General features: G+C 49.5%; 1 protein-coding gene across 1 annotated transcript in view; it reads right to left on the bottom strand.

The window, feature by feature from the left end:
* The window catches only part of mri (BTB/POZ domain-containing protein mrityu), a gene marked incomplete at its 3' end in the record, with an annotated part of 152,245 nt that overhangs the window by 24,261 nt on the left and 108,351 nt on the right, over positions 1-19,633 (bottom strand). The window contains 1 exon segment of the mRNA XM_077638520.1: positions 5,814-5,909. Coding sequence (XP_077494646.1) covers positions 5,814-5,909 — 96 coding nt within the window.

Here is a 19,633-nt window from a genome sequence, read left to right on the forward strand (position 1 = left end):
CGACTTCCTTACTGTCAGTCTCTGTTCAGTGTTCGCCCACCGCTACCAGCAAGAATGGAGTGCTGCCATCCAGCCTCACTCTCGTCCTGTGCTCAAAATTCTCTCCGCGATGCCTGAGCTGAGACATTCGTCCACGAGGCCAGGGCCAAACGAGGCACTTGGCCCATGAAGCAAAGAACCAGTTTATTTTTTTCCCCTCAGTACACCAGCGATGCACCTCCAATAAATGCAGGTCTCTCACAAAACAGAAGTTTTTTTTTTTTACTTCGTTTTGGAGTCGAGCAGAATTACCTTCAGCGAAGCTACTTTCAAGCGATGACCGCCACGACATGAAAGCCTCGCACTGAGAATATAGGATGGAATATAGGCAGCAGCATCACAAATCGACGTCAACACATCGACATCGATCAAAACAACACACTCCCACACTTCTCAGGCAATTACCAGACGAAGCAATAGTGATCAAAACACGCTAATTGTGAGGGCGAACACTTGCAATTTACGCACGTTCTAGCCATCATATATGATGCGTGCAATAGCGACTGGCGTGCAGGCAGCGCTATGGTCAAAAATTGAAGTTGATCGAAAGATTAGCACTTTAGATGACAATGGTACCACTTTCACTGTAAAATTGACAGTGGCTTAACTTTGCTAACCCTGAAATTCAGAGAAAAGCAAGCACGCTTCCTATGCATCTGAGGAACGTCCATGGCAGCTCCGCTGAACTATCGCGACAGCCGTTCTATATATACCCACGCGACCACGTGCTTATGACGTGGTATCACATGGTCTTACAACACCACCATCGGATATCATCACGTGGCTTCACATCACGCCATCGGATGTTCTTGGAGTCAAAGGTCAACCCAAAGGTCGTCCAATGTCAAAGGTCCACTCAAGGCCATGGGGTCAAGGGTTAGGCGCCAGAAATTGCACCACATGTGGTGATACACGGCTAACGTGGTTGGGCTGGAGGTCGTTCAAGGTCTCCGGCCTACGCGACGACTTCTTTAATTAGCGTAGTGAAGCTGTTCGCTTTAATTTTCTATTGCTGAGTTTGCTTCCGCCGTCGTGAGTGTTTGACGAGAGCTGAAGAACACGGTGCGTTCGTGAAATGCGTTCCCGCACTGTGTGCTTCGCAACAGCCCGAAGACTTGATTTCAGAAAACAGAAAATAGAGCCAGCCTGTCCATACACGTGTCCTAGTGGTTAAATCGAGCAGGAGTGGTGAAACTGGCGTCTCGCTAGCTGAACAATATTAAACGGGGGCAGCAGTCGGCAACAGCTAAAGAAAGCAGGGATGGGATCATGTAAAGGAAATCTAATCCAGCCCGACGGTCATAACATGACTGGCGGTCAGCTATAGGACATTTGCTGCTCGGGTTGTGCAACCTCAGCCCTGTGCGTTTCGAAACCAATGGTATAGGGAGAAACAGATCGTCCTATACGTTCTTTGATCCGCTATGACGAAAGAGGCCCGCTTTGAGACGGTATTAACCATATGCGACGAAGCCTCAAGAAGGAGCGCAATCTCCCAACTCCTCCACACCCGCTTCAAACCTGACTTGGTTCGCGCAAATGAACTAGCACAGAAGCGTAACTCGCATAACTTAAGGGCGCAAAGTATAAGACCAGCTGTTCATGAGAACAGCCTTCGCAACAGAAAATGCACCGCCGTTCACCTCCGATCTCTCTCTATTGCGTGGCTCTCAGCTATATTGATAATAATAATTGGTTTTGGGGGAAAGGAAATGGCGCAGTATCTGTCTCATATATCGTTGGACACCTGAACCGCGCCGTAAGGGAAGGGTAAAGGAGGGAGTGAAAGAAGAAAGGAAGAGAGAGGTGCCGTAGTGGAGGGCTCCGGAATAATTTCGACCACCTGGGGATCTTTAACGTGCACTGACATCGCACAGCACACGGGCGCCTTAGCGTTTTTCCTCCATAAAAACGCAGCCGTCGCGGTCGGGTTCGAACCCGGGAACTCCGGATCAGTAGTCGAGCGCCCTAACCACTGAGCCACCGCGGCGGGGGCAACTCACTCAGCTATATTCCACATCTCCATTTCGTATGACGTAAGGCCGACGCAGCGCACTGAAGCAGTGGTTGGTTGTTCAAGCTAGCCCCGCCCACGTAACCTGGTAACGGGATTCTTATGAAAGCTCACGGCTCGTATTAAAAGAAAAGGAAGAAAACGAAGCGTATCACCCTACCAGATCCACTCGGCACTGTGCAATAGGTGGTTGGCCCCTGCAGGTCCTCGCGCTGAAAGACACGCGCAATGTTTTCGTTCAACCCCCCCCCCCCCTTTTTTTTTTACAAGTGGCAACCTCCATCTTCAGCGATGCAAGCTTGGGCAGCAAGCTTGAGTTTCGAAACTTGATTCGCCGAAACGTGCCCTCAGCAGCGTGCAGCTCGTGAAGCACGTGAAAGCGTTCTTGCCGCAACCTCGTATTGCTCATTTCATAATAACCCGTCGACGCGTGTCGTACCCTCTTCAAGCAGTCCGGGGGTCGTTTACCACTGAGTGCATTGCGCCGCGTTTCAACTTAACCCGACTGACATGACGTAACAGCCCTTTATGATGCGCCGAGATGAAAAAACACCCGCTTTTATAGGGCATCTGTGATATACAGCGCAGCCTCGATTAGCACTGTAGATTTAAGCGATCGGCTCAAAATGTAAAGAAAAAGGGTATACAAGAAAAATAAGTCTATCCCCCTAATAAACCCATCTAAGACTCTGCCCTCTGTGGTTATGCTGTGCTCCTGCCATTTTCGCGCCTTTAGCCACGCGCAAACATTTTTTTTTTTTTGCCAAAGCGTCAGCCTCCGCCTTTCAGCAGTGCAAACTAGGGTAGCAGCAATGCTGCGTTTCGAAACATGACTCTACGAAGCGTGCGCTCAGCTGCGTCGATGAAAAACGGGAAGGCGTCCATACCGCAACCTTGCTCTGCTCATTTAATTTTAACCGGTTTAATTTAATTAACCAGCTGATCAATGTCCTGTGCTCTTCAAGCTATACGGGAGTCATTTGCCAATGCGTGAAAAGTCGTGCTTATAGCGGACAGGCGCCAGTCAGGAACCTAATTGGTCTTTACTCCTCAGCAGAACTTGTGAAGGCACTGACGGAAGCACGCACCCCGGGGAAAAGTGCACCGAAAAAAAAAAAAGACTAAGTACTCCACATCCACAGCCGATGAAAAAAGCGGAAGGGTTTTACAGTAGTTAAACCTAGTACACGTGCGTTTTGCTTTGCTGAGTCGCCGGACACATCTGGCGACGATATTAGACTCAGGCTAAGCTCTGATCGAGGTTAGGCTGATCTGATTTGCTCGCGCCGCAGACGGAAGCTGACGAAGAACGCGATGTGCAATACACAGCGCGAGAGTGTGCTTCAGTTTAACACGAGGCGTGCTCGGCTGCGGCGATAGCATAGTTCCCTCGTGCAGTGGCCAGCGAAGCCGATCTGTTCGTCGCTTCTAGCCATCAGACAACCGACAAGTTGTCCCGGGTGCCGAACCAACGGCGATATAACGGGGCATGTACGACAGCGATAAATGGAGCACGCGGTTTCGAAAATGAACGCGAACAAAGTGCTGGCAACATTGTTTCGGCTTGTACTATGGCGCCGCAACGAAACCTGAACGGCATGCAGCTGGTCATCTCTCTTGCTAGTTAACTACTAGCCTTCCATATAGTCCGCGGGTGTAACTATTCTAGCCTACCTGTCATCATCAGCCTAGCTACGCGCACTACAGGGCAAAGGCCGCTCACACTTCTCTAGTTAAACGTATCCTAAGCCAGCTATACGGCCACCTTACCCACCCAAACCTCCCAATCTCGTCCGCACTGTTTGCCTTCGCTTGCAATGCACGCCGTTAGTATAAAGAACAACTGGTTTCCTTCCATTTGCACTGCACGACCCAAATATGGCCTTCTATAGCTTTTTCAACTAAAATGCCCATCCAGGAAATTAATGAGGGCACTTTAGATTATTAACGTGCTTTGAATGCGCAATAAATTTTTCTTTCGTTTTATTTTTTTTCTGTTCATTTCTCATGACACCCCTACACATTAGCATACAGTCGTGAGGCATAGCACAGGCAAGGCTCACCGCTATTCGCCAGGAAGCAACGAGATTTTTCATGCCTAGGGGTTGCGTGCTCACCAAGCGACCTGGAGGTGCTTGATTTTATAATACCACGTACCTTTGAAGAAATTTTAATGTTTTTTATGCTACGGTGACGCCACCTGGGATTTATTGGGGCCAGTGCTTCTAGCCGACGCCAGGCTCCGCGGGGCATTGTTCCCCCTGTTACATTTCTGTTATTTCGTTTTCTCCTTTAGGCGCCCACAAAGTCGACCCACGTTATAGTCGTGGTGGCGTTACATTCTAGGTAAATACGCTACATATTCTCGCCTTCAGATTACAAAAATAATTCGTTCCCTAAATATACGCACTGAAAACAGGCAAGACCGCGCTCACCAAATTTCCTTGGCGCTTGAAGTTCTGGCCTGAGCCGGTCCCCGAGTAACCGTACTCAGAGTAACTCCGCCTGTTTCACAGTCAGCACTGCCCCGACCTGCGAGTGTCGCCCGCAAGGAACGCAACGTTTCTCTGTCACACTTCCGAGGCGAGATAATCGATTCAACTGTCTTTAGACAGGCGGACAGCACAAATCGAAATGAACTCACCGCTATTAGAGACCACAGCATATTGTCACGGCATAGGCACTTAGCCAGGTTTTTTTTTTGTTTCCGGGGGCGGGAGGACTCCGGTACTCGCTTCCAAAGGGAGAGGGGGTGGGGGCTTACTAGCTACTTGTCTGGTCAAGCAACAGAAGTAGAATCTTTCCATGCGATTAGAATCTTTCGATAATTTCTAAGCTCGTCAACTTAAAAGGCATGGAACTATTTTATTGCAGACCATGTATTCACTGATGATGACCGCTTTAATAAGCCAGGCTGATAACACTCGCTGATTGGCACTTGTCATGTTTAAGAGAAGCGAATGCAGCTTAGCGTTTACTGAAGCAATGAATCATAGATCAAATTTTTTTATGAGCAGGTTTAGGCCCTGGAGGCATATTGCAGCCTGGATATGAGGAAAAGGGCGGCCACATACGACACAAAGGCTGGATGGAATTTATTGGGGGAACGTGTGCAAGCTACACGATGACAACGTAGGTGCGGCGATAGTACTGAACGCGCTAGACGTCTGGTGATCAGGCAAGGCAGCCCTCTATTCAAATGTGGTGGCTAACATTCGAGATAAGGCGTACAAAACATCGACAACTATCTCACACCTGGTAGAAACCAAAGCGCATTGTCACAATAGTTCCACAGGAACCCGGGCGCGTCTCGCATGACAAAAAGGTCATGGAAGCCTGTTGACAGCCATGAATCGATTAATATATACAAGAGCAAGCATAAAATTTTTTTTCGGGGAACTAGACTACATAAAACCGAATGAATGAATGAAACAGCGTAGTTGCAGGCAAAGGAAATCTGAAGTGTGGCAGAAACGGAATAAGAACGAGGACACGAACAGACAATACTGACAGCTCCCTGTTTTTCCCGCGCTTAATTTCGCGCCGCTTCCACTTTCTCAACATGGCGCACACACAACAGCACGCGAACGCGTCATTCGTTCAGGCGTGGGCTGGGCTGCTGAATTTGGTCGACCTGGAGAAGCGTAGGTGCACAGCGGGGACAGCGCGTCCTCTTCACGCATGTCGTGGATGCATTCCTCCCTTCTCCAACACCTTCTTCGCAGTGCAAATTCCCGCGGAGAGAGGGGACGACACTCACTTGATCCGGGCTGCCGCACTGTCCCGTCTGTCGGAGCCTTCCTCGTCGTCGAGCTTGCTCACCAGGCACGGCTTGAGCTTGGCACCACTGGAGAAGCTGCGAGTGAAGAAAAGAAAAGGATGTTAATTTCCTCCTTCAGGTGCTTAGTAGCGGGGGGAATGACAAACGCGAAGAACTACAAAACCAGTCAGGTGGAGTACGTTGGTTTTGGTTGAGCGGACGCATTTCACGCGACGAGCAAAGACGTCAACGGGGTGCTGCTCAATAAAGGATGCACATGCCGATCGCTGGGAAACACTTCACTCCATGAAGCGCCAAGATGGTGATGGAGAATTGTTCGGCGAGTCACGAGTGCCGCGATTGGTTTATCTGCCCGAGAGAAATGCGGCAATGGAAATACAACTTGTCGCAAATATCTAAACTTAACTGTAAATTAAAGCAATGCTGCGAAGGCTGAGCATAAATGTAACCTCTTCCCCCTGTTGCTGAAGTACGGATGATCCGATTAAGTTCTATCGAAAAGGAACAGACAGGACTTCAACAAGTAGTTTTATGAAACGCAGTACCATTCAATATTCACATTTACACGGATTCAATACGGCCTCAAACAAACGCTTCTTTTGGCATTAATTGCTGCAAGTGTACTGTTCCTTCTCTCACGCGCTCACATCATCCTTTCCACTCCCTCTTATCTTTAAAGCGGCACTGAGGATTACTCTTTAGTTATCAGTGAAAATTGATTATCTGGCTGTTTGTGGGTCAGCCCGAGACAAAACTTATGCATCGGAAAACTGAATTAAAAACACTCTGTCGCAGTCGAGCGTAGACGCAGGCCTGAAATGCTTTTCAGTACCGGCGAATCACATTCTAGAGACTGAATTAACCTCGTTGCAAAGCAAAGTCTCGTTTCCGTCAAACGCAACCATACGTCCACAGCGTCGCTCGGGAGGAAGACTGCACTACTCACAACGGATTCGCGCCGCGCCGAAGGATGGCGCCATGGTTCCGCACGAGACAGGATGCCTCGAATAAGCGCGCGCATTGAGGCCCCCTAGCACAAGACCGCTGACGTCCGGATTGCTCAACGCGCGAGGCGCTCGCAGTTCTCTCACATGTCTCGGGGACTGCCCGTAAGTGGTGGTGGTGTAAAACATTTATTTGCACTAGTTACAAAAGAGGTATTGCCTGAAGAGCCCGGCCTTCCCAATCACTAGTAGGGATCCCTAGTCCGGGACCCCTGTGGCGTCCGCGGCTTCCTGGGCTCTTGTCAGCAAGGCGCGTTGGTCCTGGAGAGTTGAGCAGCCGAGCAGGGCAGCCTCCCAGTCCTCTCGGGTGGGGAGGTGAAGCAGGATTGGAAAGGCACGCCCACATCATGTGGTATGTATCCGCAAACGCTTCCCCACAGTGGGGACACTCGCCCGAAAAGGTCGCATTGAAATGGTTAAGCATTGCCGAGCACAGTACCGTGTTGCTGTAGAGGCGAAGCCAGCCAGACCTCCTCCGCCTTCTAGAGGCCTTTACAAGGGGGTGGGTAACGGCCGCGAGAGCTTTGGTATAGGAGACAGACTGCCTGTACGCGCCGCTTGGGCTGCAGGACATATAGTTGAATGGGCCATAAAAAAAAATTAAAAGTAACAGTGCCGAGCCCGCGGGCTGCAGGACAGAGCGAAGGACGCTGTTGTTGACGAAGTCGACGTAGGCACCGAGGGGCTGTCGGTAAGGTTCGCCTCCGGTTTGGCGTCGTGTTCTCCCTCCGTTACGAAGCCAAGGTCACACGCGGCGCGCCGACGACGTAAGCGAAAAGCATCTCACGCTTAAAATATTCTCGCCATTCGATCCAAACTCGTTACGTGAATAGCTAAAACGACTGCGGCTGCCGCAGCTTCGGAGTCAATGCCGGTGCAATATAGCCTCCGGGATCCCTGAAGAAAGAAATTCGGTTATCGACGCACGCAGTTCACTTGCGAAACGGGAATGTAATGGCAACGCCTTTATTTCGTTTTGTTTTTGTTTTGCCTCTTCTAGCTCACAAGACGTCCGTTTTCGGTTGAGGTCGTCTCTGTCGTTACAACGCCGCGGTCTACCGACGCACGCCAACTGCAATTTCTCCTCAGCGTCATTCTAGCGACCACCAAAGGCGACATTTCAGTGAGTGCCATCTCGTCTTCATCATGTATGATATGCGGGAAAGACGACTTGCGGTCCAAGCGAGAAACGGTCGGCTACTCTCACTTCTGTTTCCCTAGAAAGACGCACTGAATGCCTGTCGATTAGCCGTCGCACTTTGGCGACAAAGCTTGAGCGACGATTGATCGTTACAGAACTTCAATTTCTCCTAAGCGTCATTCTAGCGACCACCAAAGGCGACATTTCAGTGAGTGCCATCTCGTCTTCATCGTGTATGATATGCGGGAAAGACGACTTGCGGTCCAAGCGAGAAACGGTCGGCTACTCTCACTTCTGTTTCCCTAGAAAGACGCACTGAATGCCTGTCGATTAGCCGTCGCACTTTGGCGACAAAGTTTGAGCGACGATTGATCGTTACAGTGACCGCGGACGTTGTACAGTCAAATACCTTACTTCAGTCACTTCAGGTGAGAAGAAAAAAGATAAATAATGCGTCTGCACAGCCCAGCAATGGCTGATGGACGGGAGGTGAAAGGGAACAAAGAAACTCCTCACTATGAGGTTGCAAATAAATCCTTTCTTTGTTCTAACACCGCATTTATGGTTTTATATGCGCTGTCAACGATCGGCGAAATTTTCAGGTGCTTGAATAAGGTAAAATATCGGGCATCAAGGGTGTTTGTGAAGGGCTGAGCGATGAAACCGGCAGTGCTTGCCGGAACGGTGTTTCACCCCAAATCTTTGAAACTTCCTCCCAGTGGACACCCAAAAGCACGAAACTGGAGCCCCCGCTAAAGAAAATAAAAATAAAAGAAATAGCACTCAAGTCACGTCCCGCCGCGGTGATCAATCCTGACACGTGCGCCTTTTTTTCCCCCATCAAGAGTCCGGCGGGCCTCGGCGCACACAATGGAACCCCGACGACCCTGTAGCCGAGATTAAATACTGCAAAAAAAAAAAAAGTTCCAGCCGCTGTTCTGAATTGGCTCGGCCTCGAATTGATGCGCATAAGAGGTCGAAAAAAAAATGCACCGAAGCGCGCTTTTTCTTTCACGGGCGCCACGACACAATGGCCGCCGCGAGGCCAATAGAAATCGTCTTTTAAGCTCCCGCAGTGGAATTTAAACGCAAGGAGGAGGTGCCAGGTCTTTTTTGCAGATCGTGCCGTCCATATTTTCTTCCTTGTGCACCCACTACGTCCATCGTTTTCTTTTCAACTTCCGCTTAGCACGAGTATATCCCGGTCTGTCTGACTCGCTGAAGCAGTTAGTGAACCGTCGCAAGTCGCTCGAGTTAGGCGCCCGCGGACGTAATGACAAGTTAATTGCTTCACGGAGAAGACAATGTCGGCCTGTTGGCGGTTACTTATTTTTTTTTATAAAGGGGCAGTTTGCCTCTAACGCACAGCGACTTCTGTTTTTTTTTCTTCTTCTGTGCCGGACGTTCCGAGACGCAGCTTTCTGTCGCTCGCGAAAACACGCGACGTTAAATAACATAAAACCTGATTTAATGGCGCTAAAAATAAATCCTAGAACGCGTCCTTCTTTACCACAAGTAGTAACCAGAGTGTGCAAATCTTCCTGGCTGCCATCTAATCGTACGATGTCGTCCGTACACATTAAACCCGGGATCCTCTGCTCTACGACCGCTAGGTCCGCCTAATTTGTAAGAGAGATTATAACCCAGATTACTTTCTCGTAACCTTCTTTCAAAGTTTATGACATAAATCATGAAGAGCAGGGGATAACTTTCTTGTAACATTCTTTCCAATTTTATGCCCCGAAACAAGCAGCCGCGGTGGTAACGAATTGAACCCTGACTTACTCCATCGTGTATCTCGACTGCTGTCACACTTCATATCTCCCCTCCCATGCAATTTCAACGTTACTATCTCGATATATTTCTTTCAGCAATTCCATTACCTCACGACCGATACCTTCCTCTTTGAGTACACACCGCAGGAGCTCCCTATTTACGTGGTCGTGCGTGCCGCTTATGCCCAGGAAGGTTGAACACAGCGGTATGTTTTCCGAGAGAGCACGGGAACGGGACGTTTCAGCACTGCATAGCTGAACACTCGAGGTATCATGAGAAAGCAGTCCTCATCACGCTCTTAGCCCAATGTCCTGATCTGCCTGGACTCGAAGGGCCTACGTTAACACGCGCCGCTGTCTTTACGAAGCACCGCTGAGTACACGTGTCTACCGGGCAAATTTCAAGAGGGAAACGTTTTTTGCGTGACTCTCTCTGTAATACTTAAGGAGCGCGTGTATGCTGCTATGGTGTTTTGTTGCACGCTGGGAATGGAAGGGAAGCTAATATAATGAGTATACATTCGAACTCCATTTAGTGTGTCTTCATTTTACACTTCCACTGCCCCAAACGAAAGCTGTCACTGCAATTAGTCCCATAGATGGGAGGGTGAAGAGAATAGAATAGAATCGGACAAAAAGAACGGTGTCATAGCAGCCTTACATTCTCATTGAAGCCCTTCCAAACATTGCTTAGGAACAAACTGAGCGGACAATGCGCGGTTAGTTACTCCGAGGAGACGGCGTGCGCAATATGGTGGCCTCATTGTTCCCACTTTCCAGCTCTACACATGATTATAAATCTGCATTCATATTCAGAGTAGCACACGCTTAATAAAAAACTTAGAACGCGGAAAATCCCGATGAGCGCCGCTTTACAAGTTCAAAGTCAATTAAAACCACAATAGTTTCGGTGCGTACACAAGTCAGTACGGCAGTACGGCTTAAAACCCCCCCATTGTGTCCGACAAATCCTTAGCGCGGGCACGCGAAAGGTGCCCACAGGGAAGCGCCCCGTTCGCTCCCCAGACCGCTAGAGGAGAAAGGAAGACGCTCACCACTTTTCCCGCAGTCTTCCCTAAGCGACCCCACCAGCGGGCCTCAACTCTCCCGCGGCTCCTGAAACCGCGCAGTTCGCGGGGCACGCGTCCGCGCCTAATTCGGCATTGGCATCGGTGGCCGGCAGCAGGCTCGGGTATAATGGGGAAGGAGTGACGGTGCGGAAGCACTCGGCCGGCGGCGGCTTAATTAAGCACCCAAACACGGAGCCGCTTTCCTAATGAGCGCCACTCGAACGCCGGCCAAGACACCTGCGCTCAGGCGCCCCCAGTCAAAGGAAGCCCAGACAGCACCGCCCAATATTGGGAAGGAAGCGAATGCTGACGTGCCCTTTTTCCCCAGAATATTCCCGCATAGCGCGCCCTTTTATTATCGCCTGGCTCGAGCATTTACAGCTTTCTTCATGCTTTCCACAAGAGAAAGGACGGTCTGAAAAAAAAATACCGAGTCTTAATAGAAAGCTGGTTTCGTAAGGTCCTCATCATCAGCCTGCTGGGCAAAGGAGTCTCCCATGTCTCTGTTAAGGTGAATACGAATTAACGGTAAAGGTACTGTGATTGCACGAATAACACCAACATGAAATGAGCGCTAGGTGAGGAAGCCGGCAGGACACCATACGGGTTAAGAGATTCATGTGAGAGAGAGCGCAGAACCACACACACAAAAAAAAACACAAGCCTTCGGTCGAAAGTTAGGAGACGAGGGTAGTGCAGCTAAACATCATTTTGAGAGCGCAAGACTTGCACTAAGAGGCAGGGTATGGCATATGGTGTAACACACACACACACACACACACACACACACACACACACACACACACACACACACACACACACACACACACACACACACACACACACACACACACACACACACACACACACACACACACACACACACACACACACACACACACACACACACACACACACACACTGCATTTGGGTTGAAGGATGCCGTATCTGCCGTATCCCCAAATGGACCTCGCTCCAGGTTAATTGCTATGGAAAACGTGTTTCCCCCACCATCTAGACGCAGGCCGACCTTCATCATCATCATCATTAATCGTCGAGAGAGTGCCGGCTGGGAGATAGGGATAATTAGCTCCCTCATGTGGGAAGCGGAAGCAGCGACATGAGCGCCGCCTCGAAGGTTGCGCGGAACTCCGCGGAGCAAGTGAGAATCTGTTCGGAACCAGGCCAGCGTTGCGAGCGGTTATGACCGCACGCTCTCGTCGCCACCAGCGGCAGGCGAACGGGAGGTCCGTCGCGCCCTGTCGCCGGACTTCTGGTTTCAGACACCGAAGCGAACGCAGAAAACCCGCTTCCTTTCGCCGCCTCCCCCGGCAAACGCCGACGGGAAGTGCGTAGAAACGTCCGCCGCCGACATCGAAGCCCCGCCCCAGCCTGTTTAGTCGGGAGCCCTTCCTACGTAGCCTTCTACTTCCGAGGAATGCCTCGTTGAGGTTTTGAAGCTCTCTGTATTCACTGCGAGTGTAATAAATAGCATATGAGTGATCACGCTTTGTCCCCACTTCCTTTCTTCCGATCGAGCACGAACCCCTCCGTGGTTAGAGAGGTGTTTTGCAAAATGCGGTGGCAGCGGACGGCTTCTACCCCGTGACCTAGAGCTCACTGAACCACGGGTCTGCACCGAACAGAACTTTGGGAAAATCCGACTGCCTTAACGAGACGCACAAAAAGGTTTTGTTGGATCACGAAAATGGGAATCATGCGTGCATGCAACTGAAGTCATGAATGCAGTAAAACAGCCGGACCCATTCAATTCCATTTATTTTCCAGAAAATTCTGGCTGGCTGCCTGGACTAAAAGCATTAGGTATACAGGTTGACGAGGCCCAGGCAGCCGTTACAAGGCACAGGAGCAGACGCAGTTGGAAATCTACACATGCACAAAAAAAAAGGAGCAGATTCAGTTGAAAATCTTTACATACACAAAGGGTTCCGGCAAGAGAATGGCCTCCGGAACTACCTATCGTACATTGGCAGCTCCAAAACTGCCACATTGCAAGTCCTCCAACAACAACAAAAAATGGCTACAGCGTTGCGCAGGCAGTAATAAGGGAAACTAGAGGCTGGTCACGGAGGACAGTACAGAAGCCAGCAGGGGGGTTAGGAATCCAAGGAAGAAGCTACAGGAGAACATTAGTATTCTCAACGACCCCAGCTTTTGTCTCGCGTATTTCAGTAAACGCGGTCCTGTTACATGCATGCTTTCGTAACATGTATAAAGCTAGCCGAATCAAAACTTTTCATCGGCTCTTTCTTAACGCCTCCGTCCAGCACATTCACACCTACGCGGTCAACGTTTCTGGTCTATTCTACAGCACTCTTCGTCATTATCAAATTTTCCCTTCCCTGTATTTTTCCTTCATTGCCGAAACCGCGATGCCTAAAATTGCCCTTTTTGCGCACACAGCCGCCGTCACCACGGTGTCTGCCAATTCATCACTCACTACTTTGCACTTCCTCCACCTCTGGCCCTTTCCATCATCATGTCTCATCCAAACTTTTCCCATTTCGCTCTTCACAATCTCGTCTCCCTACAAGCACTTTTCCACTGGCCCGAACGCCAAGTTTCAGCTCCCTTCCATTCACATTAACACCGGCTCCTAGCCTCATTTTCCTTTCCTTTTCCTCGTTCTTCCCGAACTCCGCACTCGCTCGCCAAAACACCCTCACTTTCTCCCGCAAACACCAACTCAAACCAAGTGCGTTAAGATTACATCTACACTCTCCCCTTTTCTCAAATCCCCCTTTTCCCCTTTCTGCTTGAGCGCCCCTGCACCCTCCGGTCCTTTATTTTATAGTGCGCTTTTCTTTCTCGCCCCTACATGCTCGGAAGATTAAATTAATCACCGGAGCGGATAGAGGAACGCGGCATATTGCATCGCAGACGCAGTCTTCCCTAGACCCTCGCCCCTACTCTCCCCATTAACTCTCCGTCGCTTCCGAGGTTTCCCCAACCTTTCCCCGAACTCTACACGCCCTTTCTCCTCAACATCTTGGCGGCTTTTCGGCGCCTACCATTAAGAAGAGCGAGGACCCACCAAGCGCCCGACACGAAGAAGCCGAAGAAGAGAGCACCGCCCGACACAACAACATTCCTCCACAACTTTATACATACATTCGGTGGGCCCCCGAGAAACCACGCGACTGCTTCGTCGAATCAAAAACACGCCGCGCTCATTAAAACACTGGTTACTTCGCGCGAGGTGAAAACCAGGGGAAAGCTCAACGAATGCCGGGCGCCTCCAAGCGGCATTCATCAAAACTGCAAAATCCGTTCAGCGCGAACAGGGCACTACACGGGAGAGCGACGCTACACCAAGAATATTTGAACGGCGATTTGGATCCTAGCAGGCATCCAAGATAATGCTCGTAGCCTGGATGACTTTCCTAATAATTTAGGCATGTCAGCCGTGCTGGAACAAAGGCGCGTGAATCGGCAACGCGACATGCTAGAACACGCTCCGCCAAGTACAAAGATAATACACCCGCGTATTAATATAGTCCTTGAGCAGAGTGTTAACATACGCCGCCACCGTCATTGACCTAACTAGACACGTGCACGTGCAGGCTCGGCAGCGGCAAATGAAAACTTGCGGCGCAGCTATCTGGCGCGGCAGGGCTACTGCACCCGCTTCGTCACCTCAGAATAGGGTGAGAAAAACGAGCGTTTTTTTTGTAGAAAGCGAAATAAACAGAGTTTAGGGATGCAGTGAAAGATTATTGGGTAGTCTACCGAAAGACGCCTTCAAGCAATGAATATGCTATACACGTGCACTCATTAATCATTACTCCACCTCAGAGATTTGCCCCTGCTCTATGTCAAATAACCATTTTTTGCGGCCGTCCGAAATGTGCAGCGATGGTTGGGTGTGTGGTATGCGCGTTTTTAACGTCCCAATGTTGCGCACGGGCTAAGAGAGACGGCGTTGCAAAGGGCGCTGGATCAATTTAAAACATTTAAGGTTCTCGAACATTCACTGGAATTGCATAGTACAATGCAATTAGATCTTCGAACGTCAGTCCCATATTGGTATTCAAAGCGCCAGTCCTTACTAATAATTACTTGCACCAACGCCGACCGGGGGCAGTTCCTAAGCGCTCTAGTAGAACGCACGAATTAAATGAGTGTGTAATGCCAATAAATAAAAAACGCCTGAACAGCTCTACGAATACAATCGACCACCGAGCAGCCACACACTACTGAAAGGGCGAGCACAACGTACCATGCAAACATATTTGTGATATTATCATTCACTACCTGAATGCTAATATACCTCTTCTCCAGCGAGATTCTGAAATCTTGCACTTTCCTTTCTACATCTAGACCATTGACGTGCTTCGTTCTTACCAGTTTTCGCTGTTCCTGTTCAAAATTAGGCTGTTTCGAGACCCTAGTTTAAACTAGTAGTAAACTAGTAGCAACAGTGAAAACTAGTAAGAAAAAAGGACAAGTTTGAAAATGCGAGAACCTTTTCCAGAATCCCTGACCCTCTATGATCTTAATGATCCGAAAAGTTTCGGCGTGCAATTAAAATATAGGCAGAGTTGTTGAACGAGCTTATTTAGGGCTACATTACCGGACTCTGACTATCCAGTACACCTGTAAATTGGGGAAAAAATAGCTTAGGAATGCTAACGGTGTAGTTTATAACAAAGGAATTCTTAAAGCACCCCCGCACCACCGCCCCTTATTAACTATCATAGACACCAGTGCTCCGCAAGGCTTCTTAAACTCAAATGCCACGAATTTACCAAAAAGAAACTTTTCGCTGTAAAAGCGGTCATGGATTCCGTAAAAAATTCGCTGGCGATACACAACGGTTAGATTTTACAGACACGCTTCAAGTCATTCCTGCTCACCGGTCATTTCCCAGTAGTATTTTCTACGGGCTTGCAGAAACTTCCACGAAGCTTGCGAAAAGCTACATCTAGTCAAAGTTAGTAAATTAAGCCTGCGCAATTAGCTATTGGATTAACATGGACATTTCCTCAGCAATCTTGCGTAGCCTTTACGCCCGCTACTAACTTAGCACTAATACTATCGATTGAGGCGCACCGAAAGGGTTGTTTCAGGCGCTAATCCTATGTTCGTTACCGCCTTCCCGATTGAACACGCCAATACCTAATCAGCACTGCTTTCGCGCAGACCCGCCGCTGTGGGCCAGTAGTTGGCGCGTTCCACTAATGAGCCCAAGTAGTATTTCCTATCTCGGCCGCGGCGGCCATGTTTCGATAGTGTCGATGCCGTAATGCCGCCCGCGTGTGCTATGCAACGTCAACTCACGGTAAACAATCCCAGGTGGCCCAAATTAATCCGGAGCCAGTCCCCCCACTACGCCGCTTCTTCTCTCATTACCTTCTTCCTTATTTTCCTTCTCTCCAGCGCGAACCAGGTGTATTAAGAATCAGACAATCGTGCCTTTCCTTCCCCGATATTCGCTTATCATAATATCACTAAGGGCTAGCTAAGCATGCACGCCCACAAACATAAGGCAATTTCTTTTATCGTGCACACCTAAAAGCTCTACTCCTGCTAAATTATTTACATTCAAAACTGCAAAAAGACGAACTCCTTGCTGCAGTGAGAGAAATAAAGTTATCCTCTTCAATGTCGCTTGCTCTGCAAACGCAATAATACAAGACTTCAGCAGCAAATGCTGTTCCTGTACAACGTAACTAACGCCGCATTTTCGTGCCGCAGCCCGGACGGAAAGAACACAGCGAGAACAAAAAGGAAGAACGAAGGATGAAATAAACTAAAGGGAGGAAAAGAAAGAGACTGCATTAAGTTCGCCTGATTACGCAGTCTAAAAAAATGCGTATATGGTCCGCTGTGAGGCACCCCTCCTCAATCACCGGACGTGCAGACGGGTCGCGCTTTTTAAGCTTATGCTTTTTCCGAGGCTGCTCAATCAGCAAACTTGTCGGCTCCAGTACGTCTTATGGAGCACACATCGCTCACACAGAACAAGGAGGTGCAGAAATTGGTTTACTTCCTACCCCTACCCTTCTTTTTTAATTAGCTAACGTTTCACAGCGCGTGTGCCTTCCGGCTCAACTAACCAAAACTAACCAAAAGTCAGATGCTGGAGCAGAAGGAAATTCCCATTAGCGTGATGAGTCACCCGTGCGTGCGATGAGATGCGCGGAGAACACAAAGACGTGCTCTTGCGGTGAGGCTCCAAGTTAACGGTGCACTAAAGAGGAATCTGAACTCGTCTTTGTACCGCGGCAACTCTATACACACGTTCCGGCCATTCTTAGAAACATCGAAATATAGTCCTGTGCGACCGATTGCCCTAAATAAATCGGATTAAACGGCCCGCTTCCCGCCTTTTTTTTTTTTTTGAACTCAACGCGGTAGGTAGGCGGAGTCAACCAACCGTGGAGTGGGTTTCAGCCAGTCCAGTAACGGCTTCTATTTTGCTTTTATTTTGTTTTTGGGTTTCTGTGAACAAACAGTTTCAGTCGCAGACAATACAGCTGCAAATTAGGCCCACGGAAATAAAAACACACGTAGACTCTGATTTGCGTAACACTCCGCCGATGGCAGAGCGGCAAGACGCCACGGGACTGGCTGGCTCGCTGTTTGACTCCTCCTACCTACCGCGTTGAGTTAAAAAAAAAAAGGGGCGAGAGCCAGGGCGTTTAATCCGATTTAATTAGGGCAACCGGCCGGACAGGACAATAATTCGAAGTTTCTAAGAATTCCCGGAACGTACAGATAGAGTTCCCGCGGTAAAAAGGCGAATTCAGATTCCTCTTCAGTGCACCTTCAAGTGCCCCATTGAATACTCACCTTACTCTGTTCTATCCTCCGAGCAGAACACATAGGAGGCCAACAAGGTCCTCCTCCATGGTGAACTATGCGAAGACTGACCGCTTTCGCGACTGCCTCATGGTGATTGTGGATCGGGCATCAAAAGGCCGCTTATACTGATGGAGGCTGCATGGAAAATGGATGGATGATGGAAAAGGGCGGGAAGGCCTAGCATCCTGGTCCCTTCCAAATATATAAAAGAAGCATTAAAGTTAGTTTTCGTAACATTAAAAGAAACCCTACAGCTGAAAGGACAACTAGCTCCCCCCCTCTTCTATATCAGCATGCCGCCAATGCGTGGTTACGTCATCGGGGGAGCATGTGACGAACCTTTCACGCTCACTAAACGGCAGAGGTTGAACACCCGATGCCGAACGATTGGTGTCTTGGCTGCTTTCAACAGCGGCAAATTCGGACTGATTATCACGCGAACTTCGGTCCTGAACCGATACTGCTCTCACGCGCAAGTGGAGCCAAAATGACCAAACACATCCAAAAAAAGAGGATATGACGCGTTTGCGTCACGTGACTTCCTTCGCACTCCGTTTCTCGCGCGGCAGCAGCTCCAACTGCCCTCGACTTCGCAAAACCGCTCCTGTTCTGCCACTGGAACACATTGCTATTAATCCCGTTCGCCCATTGGAACGCAGCTACTTTTTGGAGAGCACTTTTGGGATGCTTTTGAGTGCTCCTGCTCTGCCACTGGAACGCGACGTAAGTCGCGTGCAGTGGGGTGCCTGTAGCATTCGTGCAAGTCCTCCGTTGCAGGAGACAGGACCGAAAATCTCCTTAACAGTCAGGAGATCTTGATATCCATGGATGCATTACAAGCCACTCGGGGTGACTGAGAAGCAAAACCCGGGGCTCTAAACACTGACAAAGGGGGCACAGCAAAAAGACGCGGATTAAAACAGAAGCGCTAAATTGAAGCTGTTTAACTCTCGGGGTCTTATCACCGACGGTGCAGCTAACAAAGAACAACGCACCGTTTCACTAATAGTAATACCCGCACGAGGACGTGCCGGTCTACGAAGGTACGCTAGGACAGAGTGAAAGAGGTGGCCGAAAAAAAAAAATGAAAGACGGGCAGGCCGGAGATGGACGCTTGAGCGGACAATCCAATCTCTGACGCATCGTCGCGATGGCGCGGTTTCCACGCCCCGGTGGGCGCCAGCTGGGGTCGGGCCACTGTCCATCCACTCTCACCCCCAGCGCCGACATCCTCCTCCGGCTCTACGTACAGGCTGCATCGCCGGGCGTTCGCTGTTGGCCCTCAAACAACGCGCGGCTCACTGATCCCTGTGACGCACACAACAACCCAACTCTTCTTTCACACACTGCGCAGGTTCCCCAAAATATTCCTTTTAAATTTTATTCGCGCTTCCCAACACTCCACGTCCATGCAGATGAGCCACTACGCTTGCTCGCACCGGTGTGGAAGAGGAGAAGAAATAAGCATTCAATAACAAACAGTTTCCGTACAGTGCAACGTGGACAGAGGAGTATTTCGTCAATTCGGACGCCGCTCAACAATTAATTTTTCGGTTTCTTTCGCGTTGGAATTACTGAGAAGAGAACATATCAGCGACAAGGCTGCGCACAGCAACAGTAGCTAATTTTCGGTCTTTATCGATTTCGAACTGCCGAGAAGTGGACATATAACCAACAGGATTGCGTACAAGATAACAAAAAAAAAAGCAGCGTGCTCCGCCCAGCGCGTTCACCAGGCACTGGTTGAGACCCAGTCGTGCTGTATATGACCTGATTGCAAAGGTCTGCCGATTTATTTATTTTTTTTCCAGTGCAGCCTAGGCGCTACTACGCGGCGACGCAAGACCTGGGTACCTAACACAGGCCGGACCGCTTCGGGCAGGTTGCGGTCGCTTCGCTTCATACCCAATTCATTTTTGTGAGCGCGCTTTCCCTCTATACTAGTTGCCTCTATATAGCTGCCTGGGCCAGCCCATAGATG

This window comes from Amblyomma americanum, chromosome 9 (genome assembly GCF_052857255.1).
Source record: "Amblyomma americanum isolate KBUSLIRL-KWMA chromosome 9, ASM5285725v1, whole genome shotgun sequence".
Taxonomy (NCBI): Eukaryota; Metazoa; Arthropoda; class Arachnida; order Ixodida; family Ixodidae; genus Amblyomma; species Amblyomma americanum.